General features: G+C 60.3%; 1 protein-coding gene and 1 long non-coding RNA gene across 2 annotated transcripts in view; one reads left to right on the top strand and one right to left on the bottom strand.

Annotated features, from left to right (window-relative positions):
• The first annotated feature begins 39 nt into the window (after positions 1-39).
• LOC308352073 lies at positions 40-1,101 on the top strand. Its single transcript, XR_013967628.1, has 2 exons — positions 40-794; positions 913-1,101. It is a non-coding gene; the product is annotated as an uncharacterized lncRNA (long non-coding RNA).
• Positions 1,102-10,270: 9,169 nt separating this feature from the next.
• The window catches only part of ADCY1 (adenylate cyclase 1), a gene marked incomplete at both ends in the record, with an annotated part of 85,847 nt that continues 79,129 nt past the window's right edge, over positions 10,271-16,988 (bottom strand). The window contains 3 exons of the mRNA XM_080819098.1: positions 10,271-10,609; positions 12,714-12,838; positions 14,035-14,149. Of these exons, the coding sequence (XP_080675224.1) occupies positions 10,271-10,609; positions 12,714-12,838; positions 14,035-14,149 (579 nt within the window). The remainder of the gene's footprint in view (positions 10,610-12,713; positions 12,839-14,034; positions 14,150-16,988) is intronic.

Genomic DNA, 16,988 nt, shown 5'->3' with positions numbered 1-16,988 from the left:
CTTCCTTCATTATAACATTTATTATCAGATTATGGAAATGATAAGTTTACTAGTTTTTCAAATACAACAAAGCAGAAAGTGTGCCTGGAGTTGCACGCTGGGGGATACATCAGTGCAAACCCTTTGCACCTGTAGTACTGAAAGCAGGTTCACTGTTCTCCTGACCATCTGTGTCTGATGCAAAGGGACTCAGACGTGTCATCACGCGGCGTCTCTGTCTCGCTGACAGCCCTTGAGGAATTTGGATGCAGAATGAGGCCAGGGAGGAGGAAGGCGTGATGAAGGGACTTCAGGGAGGTTGTCCTTGAAAGCTCGGGAATTACAGGGGCTCAGAAGGAGGGGGTTTGTTGGTAAGATACTTTCCTAGATGTTCATGTTGCGTGAAAGCAGAACGGATTCTTATATTTGTGCAAAGGAACATGTGCAAGCAGGGGGCATAGGCTCTCTAGCTGGTGTTTGAAATGCAATCCTGCAGGGCGTTTCACAAGTAAAACGGCGTGGACCGTGCACTTGTTCTGGCCACGCGAAGATGTGGTGGGGGAGCAGCCCAAGGAAGGAGCGAGTCCACCAACCGAAGCCAGACGTGGTGCATGGGGAGGGCGTCCTGTCCGCGCTGGCCGCCTCCGTGACCTCCGTGTCCCTGGGACCCAGGCTGTGCACGGGCAGGAGGGCAGCCTCAGACCAGCACTCAGGACGTGGGCACTGCCGGCTCGGGCTGCACAGACGGGGACCCCACGGGGTCTCTGAGCAGAGGTCATCTTCGGGACCGCGCCCGCACCGCAGCCAGCGACCCCGTAAGATGCTTCTCCTTGTGCAGTTTCTGTTTAACCTGAAATGAGAAGGGATCCCCTTCTAATCTAATCTTTATCTAAATGATACATTTTCTTCCTAAAATAAGCTATTTTTATCCAGGGTGTCTATATTTGATGTTCATGGCCCTTGTCACCGTGTCAGAAATCTGGTTTGAGGGGCTGCCGGCGTCCGGGGCTCAGGTGGCCTCGCTGCGGACATCTGGTTTGTGCAATGTTTTTCACTCGAGTCTTAGCACCTGGTGTTTTAATTTTCTGCTGCAAAACAAAGGCTGAAAATAACCTATGCTCACCTCCGCCTGGGCTCTCTGAGCAGACACCAAGCAGATGTTCACCCTGTGCATCTGGGCAAGAAAGAGGGAACCAGGCTCCATGAGGGGGTGCAGGACCCGGGGCCCCGTTCCTTTGCCGGCCGCTGCCGGGCTGCACGAGGGCCCTCGGCCCACCCGTGTGTGCGTGGCTGCCTCGGTGGGACCCAGTCTGTCCGTGCCTCTGCTCGAGGGCTGGCTGGGCCCCCGCACGCCCAGTCACCTCGCCGAGTTTACAAGCAGGGCTATGCCGCAACCCCCTCACAGGGTTGGGGATGGCGGTGTGGGATCTTGGGATCCGCTTGTGCAAGTCCGCACGAGAGCCCGCTCAGCACAGAGCGCTTTGTACAAACGTCTACCGATTTTGTTAGTCTCCTACAAGTCATTTTGTGGGTTCAGGGGTGTTGGTGCTGTGCAGTTCCCCAGCAAGGGGCGGTCACGGGCCTCCGCCCCTTGCTGGGGAACTGCACAGCACCAACATGTACCAAATCATAAAAAATAAATGAAACACGTACCAACTGGGAAGGTGACGCGGCTCCTCGTGTTCTCACCGTGCATTTGTCTCACGGATGGTTCTGTTGGACAAGCGTCCACCTGTTTCCTGGTAGCCCTTTCTCGGAGGAGTCCATGCACACCCGGTTTCTCTGGCAATGTTATGCTTTTTTTTCATAAGGGTTTTTTTAGTTCCTTTACTCTGGATTTCTTTTATTTGAATCTAAAGATACAGGTTTGTGATGATTCATTTTATGTGTCAGCTTGGCTGGGCTGCTGTGCCCAGTTTGGTCAAACACCGGTCTGGCTGTCAGGGTGAAGGTACGGTTTAGATGAAATCAACACCTCCAGCAGTGGACTTTGATTAAAAGTGGGTGGCAATGTGGGTGGGCCTCGTCTAATCAGTTGAAGGCCTTAAGAGCAAATGCCTGAGGTCCTCCCAGGGGACGAGGGGATTCTTCCTCCAGGCGGCCGTCAGACTTGGGATGCACCATCGGCTCCTCCCGGTGTCTCCAGCTGCCGCCCACCCTGCAGACTGGACTTGGCAGCCCCGTGACTGGGGGAGCCGTTCCTGGAAATTATGGTTGGTCTCTCTCAGGCACACACCCCTCAGGGCGGTGCATTCCCTGTGATGCATCTGCCGGACCTCTAAGGGAAGATGCCCAGTGAGTAGGGGCTGGAAATTCGCCCTGGGGCTCAGGGTGTCCTCCGAGGAGGCAGAGCCCGGCAGCCCCTCCACCCGGCTCCCCGCCATCCCTCCCCTGCTGACGGGGTCTTGGGCTCTACCGGATGTGCTGAGCCTGGGGCACGTTATCACGTTCCCCAGAGTCTGGCCCAGTCCCTCCGCTCCCCAACAGCTACGGGTCCCTGTGATCCCTGCACCAAACCTGCTTCTCTTGCCCCCTCCTGGGGGTAGGAGGGGGCTTCTCTGGATGGTGGCATTAGGTGCGTCCTGGTGGAGGCTGGCCCGTGGCAAACCCTCCCCGACATTCTGGTCTGGCGCCTCGTGGCCGCTTCTCTGCCAGACCCCGACCTTCACCTGACCTTGGCCTGTGGAGCCCGGTTTTAGGAACAGTCCTGGCTCACCCTCCTGATGGCCCGCCCCCACCCCTGCTATCCACCCTTGGTCTGCCTTCAACAACAGTCCCTGACCGGTTAGTCGGAGACCAGTCTGAGAACCCCAAGGAGTACCAATCATTCCACGGAGTCTCCGGTTGGGAGCAGAAGCCGAGCCCCCAGGCCCCCCACCCACGGTCACAGGAAGAGCAGAGCCCGGCCCAGAGGCCAGCGCCGACTCTGGAGGACATCACAGTCTCCCCTGAGAAAGGCACGTCTTCACACAGGCCACACGACCCTGTGGTTTGCAAGTAAAACGGCCACAGGGTTTAGTCAAGCAATTTTTTTCCTTTATTTCTGTTAAATAAGGTTCCAGAAAGTATAGTGCAAACACTCAGTAGAAAAGTCGCAATTAAGAAATGTACATTCACGTTAACATTTCAGTCCATTCACTGGTTTGTTAATAAAAATAGGACCCATTATTCAGTGACTTGTCTCGGTCCAACAATCTTGGAAAAGACTGGAAGGTACAGTGTGGGCTGGCGTAAAAATAGACCCGTATTGATTATACAAATCTATCGACAGAAGCTACCTGGTGACCACGAGCTGCCGTCGTTCTGACCCCGTCCCAGGGTTCTGGGTCTGCACAACCGTTCTCGAGCGAGCTCCGCGGGTGACGAGCGTGTCCCCCCGCCCAGCCCCCCACCCCTGCATTCCACCGAGCGGCACGGCCACCCCCCAGCTGGACAGGAAGGGTGCAGGGGCGAATATGGCCTTTCTTGGCGAGGCAAGAAAATCGGGGTGGGCTGTGGTTGACCTTCGGTGAGAATCAAGCTACTTTAAGGTGTTTGTGATCGATACGTCACCTTCCTTGTGCAAGGTGGTATGCAATCGTGCGGCCAGGGGGGCGGGGACGGGGGGCTCCAGGCTGGAAGACGCTGCGTGGCCAGTGCAGGCACCGGCCACACAGGTTGGGGCCCCAGGCTGCTTCGGGTCCCGGGGATGCTCTGCGGCCAGCCGGCAGATGGCCCGAGGCGGGCCTGTCCCTCCGCGCATGCTGCGTGTTTCCGAGTTCAAAGTGGGTCTCACACACGTGGGGATCTCAGGGCATGCAATTTGGGGTGCACATGCGTGCAAGCCCAGTTTGTACAGGGGGAAGGCAAGCCTGCACGCCCCTCTGGGACGGGCACTTGGGAGTGCGGGCGCCCCCATGTGCAAGAGGTGGTGGCGGGCTTCCTCGGGATTCCCACTGGGGGCCAGTCCCCTGAGACGTGTGCTTCTGGGCCCAGGGGGTTGGGGGTGCTGCTGGTGGGAGGCAAGAAACAGTACTGGCTGCTGGTGGGCCCGTAGCCCGCGCCATGGGGAGCGCGAGCCCACAGACATGGCGCTCTGCGTGGTTGTTCCTGCACACACCCCCACACACCCCCCCACACCCCCACACACGTCAGGGAGCCCCGGAGTCGCCCAGCTCTCTCGCGCGTTAGTCTAGGACAACCTCTCTGTTTAAACATCAGCTCTCAGGGCGTGATGCGAGCTGTTTGCGAACCGAGCTTCTGAACGGAGTCTGAGCTGCCCAGAGTCGAAGCAGTCGGGGCCGGGGAGCCCCGTTTCCTACCAGCCTGCGCGACCCCCGTCTCGCCTTCCACACATTCTCCGGGAAACCTGCCCGTGGCCATCAGACCTGCAGGAAGGGGCGCTGACCACCCACCTCGTGCCTGTGGCGTGAGGCGCTGGATAGCTCGGCCACCAGGGGAGACGGAGCAGAGATGGCCAGCTCCACCCACGGCCTGCTAGGGCTCACGTGCTTTGGGACCAGCACTTGGGGGCCCCCTGGCTTCATGCACGTGGGGAGGCATGTGTGGTTTGGGAGCTTCTGGGGCCCCCTTCCCCTGCTTGATGCCAGAGAGGCCGTGCGGAAAGACATGGGCAACCATCCCTCCTGCTGAAGGAGGGTCTGCGTGTTCTCAGACAGGATAGGCTGTGGGCATGACACAGATTTAGGATTTAGGATAGAAAGCGACACAAGGTGGGACTTCTCAGGCTAGCTCTGAGTGTCCCTGGGGGGGCCACTGCTGAGGACAGCGTTCTGAGCTCCCAGGGCGCACCCGGGGACAGGCAGTGGGGCCAACACTCCAAACCAGCCTGCCAGGGTCCCCAGCACAGTGGGCACTTCGGTGCAGACCAGCCAGGGGATTCCATCAAACCCAGTACAGTGTCAGCAAAGAGCCACTGAGTAGGACGGAAAACCAAGGACTTGGGACAGGCTGGCATGAGTCTCGGTCCTGCCACTCATGCTGTGTGACTTTGCTCAAGTCAATAACCTCTCTGAGCCCCAGGTTGCTCACGACACCATGGGGGCCGTAAGTGACCAACAGGTGACAGATGGAGAAGGTGCTCTGGGGCTGCCAAGTAGATGTGGGTCTTGGTCGTGGTGGTTCCCTTAGTTTGTGGCCACGTGGAGAATTCCAGAAGAGAGAGATTTTCACTACATGCGCCAATGACTACTGGCCTCTCCCGCGGCTTTAGCACGGAACCTACACAATCTGGTGTAGGAAGGAATGCACGGATTTCATAAAGAGAGAAAGGGTTGTGTCTAGAACACCCTCCCCTGCCAGGTGTGGCATCACTCACGCATGCACACACCTACATGTGCACACACACAACACAACCATGCACACGTGCACACACGTGTGCACACATACACACCTACACGCACTGTACAATCACATGTTCGCAAACGCGTGCACACATACACATGTGAGCACACACACACGCACTGTACAATCACACATGTGCATGCGTGCACACACTGCATGCGCACACACATGCACGTGTACAATCACGCTCACAAACATGCGTGCACACATACACACGTGTGCACACACACGCACTGTACAATCACACTTTCGCGTGCATGCGTGCACATACTGCATGCGCACACACATGCGCGTGTACAATCACGCTCACAAACATGCGTGCACACGTACACACGTGTGCACACACACGCACTGTACAATCACACTCACGCGTGCATGCGTGCACACACTGCATGTGCACACACATGCGCGTGTACAATCACGCTCACAAACACGCGTGCACACGTACACACGTGTGCACACACACGCACTGTACAATCACACTCACGCGTGCATGCGTGCACACACTGCATGCGCACACACATGCGCGTGTACAATCACGCTCACAAACACGCGTGCACATGTACACACGTGTGCACACACGCACACAGATGTGACTGCAGCACGGCTCCGGCGGAAGAGTTACTGTTTCTCTCCACGAGCAGATCTGACGGGGAGTAGATAGATGACAATTTTCAGGGAAATTTAAGAAATGCAAATGTATGAGTCATTACCATGAGGTTGTTTAGGGAGGTCTAGTCCCGAAACGTGGCCTCTGAAATCAGGCTTACTTCGCTGAACTGGACATGGAGGTGACCCACGTGCCCCAGCATCCTAGGACCAGCTTCCAGCGTGCGCCCACAGGAGCTGGCGTCCGGAGCTGGGGTGTCCCCGGGAGCACCCTGAGGGTGTGGAGTCTGGCCCTGGGCACAGGGAGGAGCTAAGGGGCCCTGCCTCGTGCACCTGGCCACAGCAGGCCGTCCCTCCCACTCTGGCGCCCCTGCACACCCACCCCTGCACCCCTACATTCACAGCTGTGGGGCCCACACCGTCTCCGAGCACAGGGACTGCCTTTGGCTCCTCGCCACCCACCACCCAGAATCAGGGACTCCGTCTCACGTCCCCGGGGCCTGCCTGTCAGCGCCAACCCCCCACCTCCCAAGTCCATCTTGGCAAAATTCACAGCTGGAGTTTATTCCTCAGGCTGAGCCAAACAGCCTTCCTGGCCGTCTACCTCATCCCCACCCCGCCCTCCAGGAGGGGGGTCCTCAGGCCACCCCTAGCAACCCAATCCCTGAACTTCAACCCAGCCCAGTCTAAGACTCACGGACGGAAATGCAAACCCAGATACTGTGAGAAGAGGTCGCATCCCCACGTGGTCTCCACATCCCCTCCGAGAGTGCTGGGGCTCCAACTCCCCACCCGGCTTTCAAAGCACCCTGCAGCCGGGGCGGGGGACATGACGCCGGTGCCGGGGTTCGGCTGTGCCCTCCGGCTTCCAGCCAGCCACTCCCTGCCCCTTAGTCATTCCCCAAACCAAACATTTTGAAACCAACTTCCTCTAAGGAGGTCGATTTGTTGCTTTTTAAGTTTTGTTGTTTTTAAAACTGAAGCTGCTACAAAATCAGGTCAAGTCGGTTTCCAGGGGTGACTTTCTATGGACCCGACAGGCCCGCATGCTTCAGAATTACAAGTGTTGGCAGTGCTCTGTGACCCGCTGAGTCAGAGAGCTGCTTGGTGCGCAGCAGGGCGCCCCCCAATCCCCGAGAACCGACTCCCACGTTGCAGGGCGCCCACCATCTCAGAGACCCGGCTCCCACATGGCTGGGCGCTCCCCATCCCCCACGCCCGGGTCCCACGCAGCGGCAGGTGCACACTTAGGGAGCCCCTGCCTCGTGAGCTGCGCATGCGTGTCATGGGCGGAGCCTGCCACACAGGGAGGGGCCCGCAGGACCCCAGACTTGGGGAATCCCAGGAACACATGCTGGAATGAAGCCAGGTCCACTTGTCCAGGACACACAAGCGTGAGGCCCACAGGACCCTTCCTTCTTCAGAAGCAGGACAAAGGAGGGGGTTCACACTACTTCTGGGTGCTGATGGGACGAGAGCAGGCATTCGTATCATCTGGATCCCGTCGGGGCCCAGACCCAACACACAGAGCAGGCTCACCAGGCAGAATGGGTGTCCTGGCCCAGAGGCTCACTGCACCCCGTGCGTGCGCTGAGACAGGTTAGGAGGGTCGCAGGTGTGCACAGACCTGCTCTCGCCCCCAGGGTGACTTCACTGACAGGGCTGAGGCTGGCCCTCCACTCCCTGTGCCTGGGACACCGACGGCAAACCCCACAGAACTCGGGGCCGGAGCTAGGTCTGCAGGAGGGGCTGGGCGGCCACAGGGGTGTCGCCCCCCCCCCCGCCCCTTGGTGTGGTTGAACGTGGGCAAACTCGCGGGCATGGCTTATGCTGGAATCACCGTTGGCTTTGGACTGGCCTTGTCTCCGCAGGTTAGTTATTGCCTCTGGAGACAGGAAGTGTCTGCAAGCGCTGTGGCTCTGGGGTCTGACTAATGTGCAGCCTGGGAGGGCCTGGTGTGGTGGTGGGGGGGGCTCCGCGCTGTAGCTCACACACACCGTGCAGCGGACCCCCCAGGCTCGGCGGTCCGTGGAAGCGCCTGGAAGTTTGGTGCTGCCTTCTGCACTACGGAGGTGGGGCATAAGTGGTGCACGAGGGACGCGCGGGTCCCCCTATAGTGCTGAGGCTCCCCCCAGCAGGGGCGTGGTGCCTTAGGGACGTCACACATCTGGATAAAGAGTGCCATGCGCACGGGAGTGGGGGGGTCTGTTCTCATTTTTGGTGGGAGTGAACAGGTGTCCCCTGAAACAGTGCACTATTTACAGAGCGTCTTAAATAATTTAGAGAGAACCCTACTCAAAAGGCTAACGTTTGCCCGTGAATACTGTACGAGATTAAAAATAAATAAGGCAAGATCATACAGTCTCATCACAAATAAAGAGGAAGACATCGTGCACCCGCCTCCGAGGGACGCTGCGGTGGCTCCCGCGCCCTCGGGAGCGGTAGGGTCTGGACTGCTGATGACCGACGTGTCGCGTGCTCCTGGGAGCTGGGCCTCAGCGCCGTGGGTGGTGCCACAGCCTCCCGCTGCGGCCACGCACAAGGCAGGGCTGCAGAGCTCCTGGTCCTGTGGACCCCCGGTCCGGGACCGGCAGGGCTGGGGGCCACGGAGACTCTCGCCGGCGTCCACCTGCCCCCGGGTCACTTGGGTGGACAAGGAGTCCGCGGCGTGTCTCTGCAGGGGCAGCCAGCTCCTCTCCCCGATGGCTGATGGTTGGGTCCCCGCATCTTTAAACAGCAGCCTCATCCTTGGGCCATCCTGACTGCCCTGCCTCTCCATCCACTTCGAGGAGGCAGGCGGCCCACCCAGAGAGCTCAAGATCCTGCCCCTGGCCTAAGGCCCAACCTTCAGTTCTGTCTGTGAAGTCCCTTTGCCACACAATAGAGCACGGGGTCAGAACCTCAGTGTGGTCCCTGCGCCCCGGACTGCCCTGGTGGAAGCCTGGCGGCCACCAGCAGGCGGACTCCAGGACCCTGGCCGGGTCCTCAGTCTCGCAGCCTGGCACAGACGGGCACACCACACGGGCCACGTGCTCACGGGACTCCCGAGATGACTCGGTTTCCCCTGAAGGAATCATGCCACGTCTCTCTAAAGGCTGAGTGGGGACGGCTGGGCCACACAGTCCTTCTCGGTAGCGATGGTAGCAATGGCCTTCGGTGGCCCCGCGCAGAGCTGGTTCTCAGGAGGGAGGCCGTCCACCCACCCGTCTCCGTCCTGAGTGCCGCATCGCTGGCCTATCCACACACGGCCCGGCAGCCGACCAGGCTGCCCCACGGCTGGGCAGGGCTGAGGCCTCACGGAGGACATCATGCCTCACGGGCCCACCACAAGAACAGCCCCGGGGACATGCACACGGCCTCAGCCGGAGTAAGCCCAGCCCCTGGGTGCCAAGCTGCGGTCGGAGCTGCCACCCAGCGCCCCTAGTAACACATCCCACGCGTCCTTGGTCTGCACCTGTGCGCGTGGGAGACCCCCAGGCCTCCCCAGAGTCCCCTGCAGCCCTCTCCCTGCAGGTGTCCCCCAAACTCACTCCGAAATCCCACATCCAGGGTGCAGCCTCCTCTGCGGGGAGCTTTCTCTCAATGGTTCGCTTGTTTCAAAATCCATGCAGGTTTGTGCTGTTGTGAGGAGAGCGGGAGCCCCAGACACGGGGGCAGCAAGGGCCCAGCAGCCCCGATCTCAGCTCCTTCCCCGACGAGTGAGGCCAGGGTTTGTAGGGCCGAGGCCATCCGGGGGCTGAGGGACATCTCAGGACTGGCAGGCAGAGCAGGGATGATGCTGGTCGCGACACAGAGACGTGGCTCGGGGCCCCAAGACTTCCAGAAGACCCGCCTCTGGCCCTCGAGAAAGGGCTCCCAAAGGAAGCCAGCAGCCCGCCTCCATGCCGCGGGGCTTCTCCCCAAACCGCGTGCTGCGGGCCCGGCCCATCTGGGCCCGGGGGCCGGGCTTTCTGGCCCTGACACGCGCGAGGCCTGGCTCCGAGCCCGGGCTGCTGCAGGCCTCCTCAGGGCGTGCTCCCGCTCCGCCGGCCACAGCTCCACGGCTCCCGCTGAACCGAAGCCCGGGGCCGTGGCGGATGTTCGCAAGGTCCCGACGCTGGACGCTGAGCTGGCCAACCCCAGGCAGCTGCTCCTCGGCCACCGAGGAGAGGACCGAGGGGGCTGTTCCCCTAAAGCCTCAGCATCCAGGTGGGCAGGGCTCGCCCGGCCCGTCACTGCCCAGCTGCTTCGGGTCACACCTGGATGGTACCCCTTCTGCAGCCCAACCTCCAGCTGCAGGCCCTGCTCTGTGTGCCGGGCTGGTCCCTGCTGGAGCCCCCAGCAGCCAGCGTGGGCTCCACTAAGCCTCCTTCCCGGCCGCTCCGGGGGGCGGGTGTTGGCCGTGAGGGCCCGGCGGGAGCCCCGAGCCCTGCAGAGCCCCCAGCCCGGCTCTGACTGGGGGGCCGGCCATGGGGGCCATTGGGGGCGGGCCTGTGCCCAGTCTGGTCTGGAGGCCAGCTCGCCCGTAAGCGCACATTTTCCGCTCTGCGTTCAGGGACCTGGCCTGGGAGCCGTTTCTATCGGTCCGGCCCTCCAGAAAGTACGTTAGCATCTCACCCTTGCCCTTGACGCTGACCTTCCCACGGCACACGAAGCGGTAGGTGCCCTTTCGCAGCAGCCGGTGAACCTCCTCGGTCACCTGCAGCGGAGGAAAACAGGTGAGCGTCCCCGGGGTCAGCAGGGGGGGATCCCGGGGGCAGGGCCACCAGAATGCTCCCTCCTCCACCCCTGTGACCTGTCCCCAACATCAGAAAGCACCAGGGGACGCGAGGGGCCCAGCCGCCCACTAGCCCTGGGCAGGCTCTGGAAAGCAGCGCTCCCTGAGTGGGGAGGGCCCAGGGCACGTGGCAGGCTGGACAGGACACAGAGACGCAGCACCTGTTCGGGGTGCAAGGCCCAGGGCACCCCCGGCACACACCAGCGGCCCGGACACGGAGGAGCGGGATAAGCAAAGCTGGATGGCTAACACCGGCGTCCCGCACGCACTTCAAGGAAAGGACCAGACACAGAGGAAGGACGCCTCAAAGGAGCAACGGGGTGCGGGCGTGCTCCTTGTCAACACAGGAGGAGGCATGTGTACGGGGCCACTGGCGGGAGCGGTGCCTTGGGCAGAGAGGCTGTAGGCAGCACCGGCGGCCCCAACGGACAGACCGCCTCTTCCCCACGCTGACAACGGTCCCCCCCTGGCGCACGCACCCCGGACACTAACACCGGGCCTGATGGAGGGGAGGGGCCCCGTCTGCACAGAGCTCCCCTATCACAGGGCCTCTGGGACACGGGGCGTTAATGGGGCAGCTGAGTGCTCTGTGCCTCGGGGAGTCCAGACACAGACACGCAGGGAGGCAGCAGTGGGGGGCGTGGGAAGACCACCCCAGCACGCAGAGTGGCCATCTGGGGGTCACAGGACTTGTCGGACCCCGGGACCCCATGGGGCTGTGGTCATCCAAGGTACCCCCGTGGATCTGCCCTTGCTCTTAATCCACACGGGGACCCGCGAACAGGCAGGGGCAGGGCCGTGGAAGGGGGCGCCCTGCATACAGTCGGGGGACACAGACTGGAGAGGCACATTGCCGGCAGCCCGCCACGTCATGGAGAATGACCCTGGGGGGCCACAAGGGACAGGCCTGGTGCTGAGCAGGGGAGGGGCTCGCCACAATGTGATCGTGGAAACTGCGAACTTGCACGTGAGTGGCTGGAGAGTGGATGGGGCTTTGCCAAGTCCCCCCCGGGGGTGACTTGGCCCCGGGGAGGCCCAGTGTCCCGGGACGGGCTGTGGGATGGCGGCGTGACTTAGCACCTCCAAGCGGCGTGCTCACGCATGGTGAATTTGGTAAAAACATCGTGTCTGTTTCAAAATAATACAAGAAATTCGAAGGAAGAACTACAGCTGGGCCCACTGTGAGCAGAGCCTCCTGACGGTTAAACCTTAACCGAAACCCCAAGGGCCCACCAGGCACCCGACAGGGAGGCAGCGCCCTCCAGTGACCAGGCGGGGGACTGAACACGCGGCCCTTGGAGAGCGGGCGGGCGCCGGGGTACACGCAGGTCTCGGAGGACCTCGTCAGGGATCAGGCCAGAGAGAGAGGCCAGCGCTGGACCCAGTGTCGCTCAGAGTGCCCAATGGGAGCCCAGAGGCCAGCCGCTGCCACACTAGGGGACAGGCTCCTCCTCCCCCGAGTGTCCCAGGGGTTGCAGTGCGGGCCCCCGCAGACGTGGGTTTGCACGGTTGGAAGAGGGGGGTCCCGAGAGCCACTCATACCTGTGCGTGCCTGGGAAGGGCAGGCACCGCCCCAGAACCTTTCGGTGGGGGGGGGCTGCTGCAGAGTGTCAGAGCTGCCCACAGCCTCCCAGCCAGGCAGCCCCACAGCACCCGCCCTCAAAACCCAAGGAAGCTCCTCCGTGTAAGGCAGCTGGGCAGGTGGGCAGAGTCCTGGGTGCTGCACGGGCTCGCTGGGACGCCAGCACTCACCGTACCCCTGACTCGGCATGTGGCCACGAGGGAGCCGGCCCCCAAGGCCACAGGGCAAACCAAGCCAAGGCCACCCCAGGCCTCGGGTCCTGCCCTGCAGGGCACAGACACACTGCGCTGGGCGGCTTCGGCTTTGTGTCCCTGCCCGGAAGAGGCAGATGGGGGAGGGACACTGAGCTGCTCCCCGCCACCCCGCCTCCCTCCCCCGGCCTCTTGCACCTGCCTCACACCTGCAGGATGGCACCCACGCCTCGGGCAACTCTAGCGGACTGACCTGGATTCTGCCCTGGACACCGGTGCTGTCCATCCGGCTGGCCACGTTGACCGTGTTTCCCCAAATGTCATACTGTGGCCTTCGAGCCCCGATCACCCCGGCCACCACGGGGCCAACGTTGATGCCTGGAAGACAGCCGCGGAGCACCGTCAGCACCGGCAAGGCTTCCGGGGGAAGGAGCTGCCCCCCTCAGGGCCGTGGATTCCTGCGGTCACCTAGCCCAGGGCCCCTTCCCGAAGTAGGGACCCACCTCATTGGGAAGAGGTGGCCCCCAGTCCCAGCGTCTGCTTGCACGTGAGCCCCCGGGAGCAGAGAGCGTCCCGTTTCCTGGACCAGCAACCCCGCTGCCAGGAAGCCTTTCACACTGCGGAACGGCAGTTGTGTCCCCCACAGGCCCCTTGCAGGAGGCACAGTCGCTCCTGACGGTTTCCCGGGCTGCCACCCTGCAGGGCGTTCAGGGTGTGGGGCCCACGGCTGTTCGGGCTTCCGGGATCCCTGAAGTAGGGAGCAGAGGCCCCCGACTTGCCGGAAGGGTGCCAGTCACCCCTGCAGCCGTCCCACAACGGGGCTTCTTGGCTCTGCTGACGCCACGTCACGTGTCCCCTTGATCTGCTCCCCCGCACAGACTTCTCCCGGTGAGGCACGGGTGCTAAAGACGTCGGGGGCCACTGGCCTCATCCGTGCCTCAGGACCGGCCGCGGGATGGCCCTGGGGCTGAGCTGGGGACCCGACAGGGGCCAGAGCGGCTGCTCCCCCCGCACCACCCCCCCACCCCGTGGCTGTGGGCCAGACAGAGCGCGCCTGCTGGACGGAAGGGCCTGGGCTCGCACCCCACCTGGTCCCCGGGGGCAGGAAGCGTCTGTTCCCGGCGCACCGCTGCATGGATGGTGGAGCCCCCGCCCGAGGACAAAGCCAGAACGCGGCTCACAGGCCGGGCGGGCACCAGAGCGGGCACCAGGCCTCAGACAGAGCTGTGCTCGGAGCCTCCGAACGCCTCCAGCTCTGGCGGCCGCGCTGCCGCCCTCACGCCATCCCGGCTCTCAGTTATTTCTCCGGACCCTAGACGTCTGAATTCTAGGACCACCTCTGGGGGCATTTTCCTCCAGCCACATGTGGACGCAGAGGTGTTTCGAGAGCTGGACGGTGCCCCTTGGGGTGCCGGCGCTCAGAGGCAGGGTCCCTGTGTCCCCAGGCCCGCCCCTGGGAGGCCATCCCCTCTCTCCTGGGGCCCTGGCGTAGGTGGAGGGCGGGCGGGCCCCCAGCCCCGGGTGGGGTGGACGCAGCGTGCTGGCCCAAGTGACGGCCGCCCACAGCCACGTACCGACGCGGAGCACAAAGTCGTTGTAAGACTGGTAGTTGATTTCGTCCAGGACGTCAAACATCTCGATGGCGAAGTCGGCCAGGGTGCTGAGGTGCGAGGAGATGCACTTCTTTGCCTGTGTGTGAGCAGACGGGGGTTACCACGTTTGGGGGTGTGAGGGCAAGGCTGACAGCCGGGGATGCTTGGGAGGTGCCCGGCCATCCCCACGGGGGGATCAGGGACCGGACCCCGCAGGCACAACTGCGCCCACCGCCTGCAGGCTGGGTGCCGGCTTGGGGTCAGCCCCTCGACGGGCTGGACCCCCCTGCAGGCAGGGGCAAGGGGCGCCACGGCCCGAGGTGCGTGGGGAAGCAGGGCGGTCTCCCCTCACACAGAGCCCGTGGCTCCCACTGCTTTGTGCTGCTACACAACCTCACTCCTGCCAAACAATGACAACGGTCCATTGTCTTCCTTTGGTAAGAGTCCTGTCTGCCGCCTCCCTCACACGGTTCCCCTCCCAGTCACCTCCTGTGTTAGGACCCTCCTTACCACCGAAGCGCCCACAGTGACCCACGACAGTTACTGACTGCAGTTCACGCTGGGCTTGGAGGTACGTGTGTACATCCTGTGGGTTTCCACAAACGCAGAATTTCGTGCACCCACAACTGTACCATAACACAGAGCAGCGTCATTGTCCCCCACCCCGGCCCGCATGCCTGTGTGTTCATCCCCCTCCCCCAGCCCCCTGGCAACTCCCGATCCTTCGACCATCTCCACAGTTGTGCCTCTTCCAGAACGTTCCATAACTGGGATCCTGTAGCATCAGCACTTCCAGGTCGGCTTCGTGCCTCCGGAAAACACATCCAAGTTTCCTCCACGTGTTGCCATCGTGACGCATCGTTCCTTTTCAGCGCTGAATGGCATCTCCTTGTCTGGATGGACCGCGGTGCATTAGACACTGGTGGCTTGCAAGCTTCGGCAGTCCTGAGTACAGCCGCTGTGAGCACCCAGGTCCCATATTGTGTGGCCACACACTGTCCGCTCCTTTGGGTAAATGCCACAGAGTGTGATTGCTGGATCGCAGGGTTAAGAGTATGTTTCATTTTGTAAGAATCGGCCAGACTGTCTCCTAGACGCACTGTGCCGCTCTTCATGCCCACCAGCCACGGGGGGCGTTCCTGTCACTCCGGGTCCTCCCAGCGCTGGGCGTCCCAGGGTTCTGGATGTTGGCCCTTCTGATCAGTGTGTGGTGGGGTCTCGCTGTCTTGATTTACATTTCCTTGATGACACGTGACACAAAGCATCTCCCTACACTTACCTATCACGGGTACCTCCTTCGGGGAGAGATCTGTTCAGATCTTTTGCCCACTCTTTAATCAGCTTGTTCGTGTTCTTATTGCTGAGTTTTAAGAGTTCTTGGTATCATTTTGGGGCCCAAAGTGGGGCTTGAACTCACAACCCTCAGATCAAAACCTGAGCTGAGATCAGGAGTGGGACACTTGACCGACGGAGCCACCCAGGTGCCCCAGGGGTTCTTTTTATATTTTAGATCCAAGTCCTTTATCAGATAGTAGTTTGCAAAGATTTTCCCTCAGTCTGTGGATTGTCTTTTCATTATAGTATCTCCCACACGGAATTTTAAATTCTTAATTACATCCAGCAGAATGATGCTTTCTTCTGTGGATCATGCTTTCGGTGTTGTATCTAAAAACTCATCACCAAACCCAAGGTCACCTAGATCTTCTCTTACTCCCTCTTCTAGGTCTAACACGTCTGTCTGCCTTTTACACGGAGACCCAGGATCCATTATGAGTTAATTTAGCACATCTTGCGTTAACGTCCGACTACACAGACGGATGTGCCGGTGTCCCAGCACTGTGTGTTGATGGCTACCTCTGCTCCGTCTGCCCTCTCGTCGGGGATCTGTTGACTCTCCTGATGGGTCTGTCTGGCTCTATTCTGTTCCATCGATCTAGCTGTTTGTTCTCCCCCAGCATCACACTGTTTTGATCACGGCACCCTTTCTGGTTGACCTTGAAGTCAGGAGCGTCAGTCTTCCAACCCCGTTCTGTTCTACTGTACTGCGTTAACTTACTCTGGGGCTTTCGCCTCCAGGTAAACTCCAGAGCAGTTGGTCAACATCACAGAACAACCTCTTGGACTTTGGACTGGGACTGCGTAAATCCGTAAGATCGACGGCCACAACTGACCCCTAGACCGTGGGTCTTCCAACGCTCAGAGGAACAGTACGTCTTCACTTACCTAGATCTTCTTTGATTTATTGCATCAAAGGTTGTTTTCCTCCCGGAGACAGTGTTGTAGCTACTTTGTTAAACATGACCTAGTATTTAATTGGGGGGGGCTACGATCAATGTGTTTTTAATTTCAAATTCCACCTGCTTATTGCTGGGTGTAGGGAACTGACTTATCTGTGAATCTTTTTTTCTACTACCGCCTTAGGGTTACTTATCACAGACATTTTGTGGATTCTTTTTCATTTTCTACATAATCGTGTCATCTGTGAAAAGTGTTTTATTTCTTCCTCCCCGGTCTACGTACATTTATTTCCTCTTCTTGTCTTATTGCACTGGCCAAGACTTCCAATACCAAGGTCACATAGGTGTGATGACAAGGGGCATTCTCAGCATGCTCCCGATCTGAGGGGGAAGCTTTGTTTCTCATCAGGTGTGATGGAAAACTACCGGGCTTTTGTGGATGTTCCTTGCCAAGTTGACAAGGTTCCTATTCGCAGAGTTTGCCCACAGTTGTTTTTTAAAATCAGGAAGGGGTGCTGGATGTTGTCAAGTGACTGTTGTCAAGTAACTGACACGGTCACCTATGATTTCTCTTCTTTCTCCGGTTGCTACAGTAAATTTCATGAGCTCACTTTGAAACGTTGCTCCAGCTTCGGTATGACATCCGACCCCAACTTCCTTGTGCTCTATTGTTCTTTTCATACAATGTTGGATTCAACC

Source organism: Martes martes (assembly GCF_963455335.1).
Source record: "Martes martes genome assembly, chromosome: 11".
NCBI classification, from domain to species: domain Eukaryota; kingdom Metazoa; phylum Chordata; class Mammalia; order Carnivora; family Mustelidae; genus Martes; species Martes martes.
The sequence above is the reverse complement of the archived record's forward strand: the minus strand, read 5'-3'. Positions and strand labels throughout refer to the sequence as shown.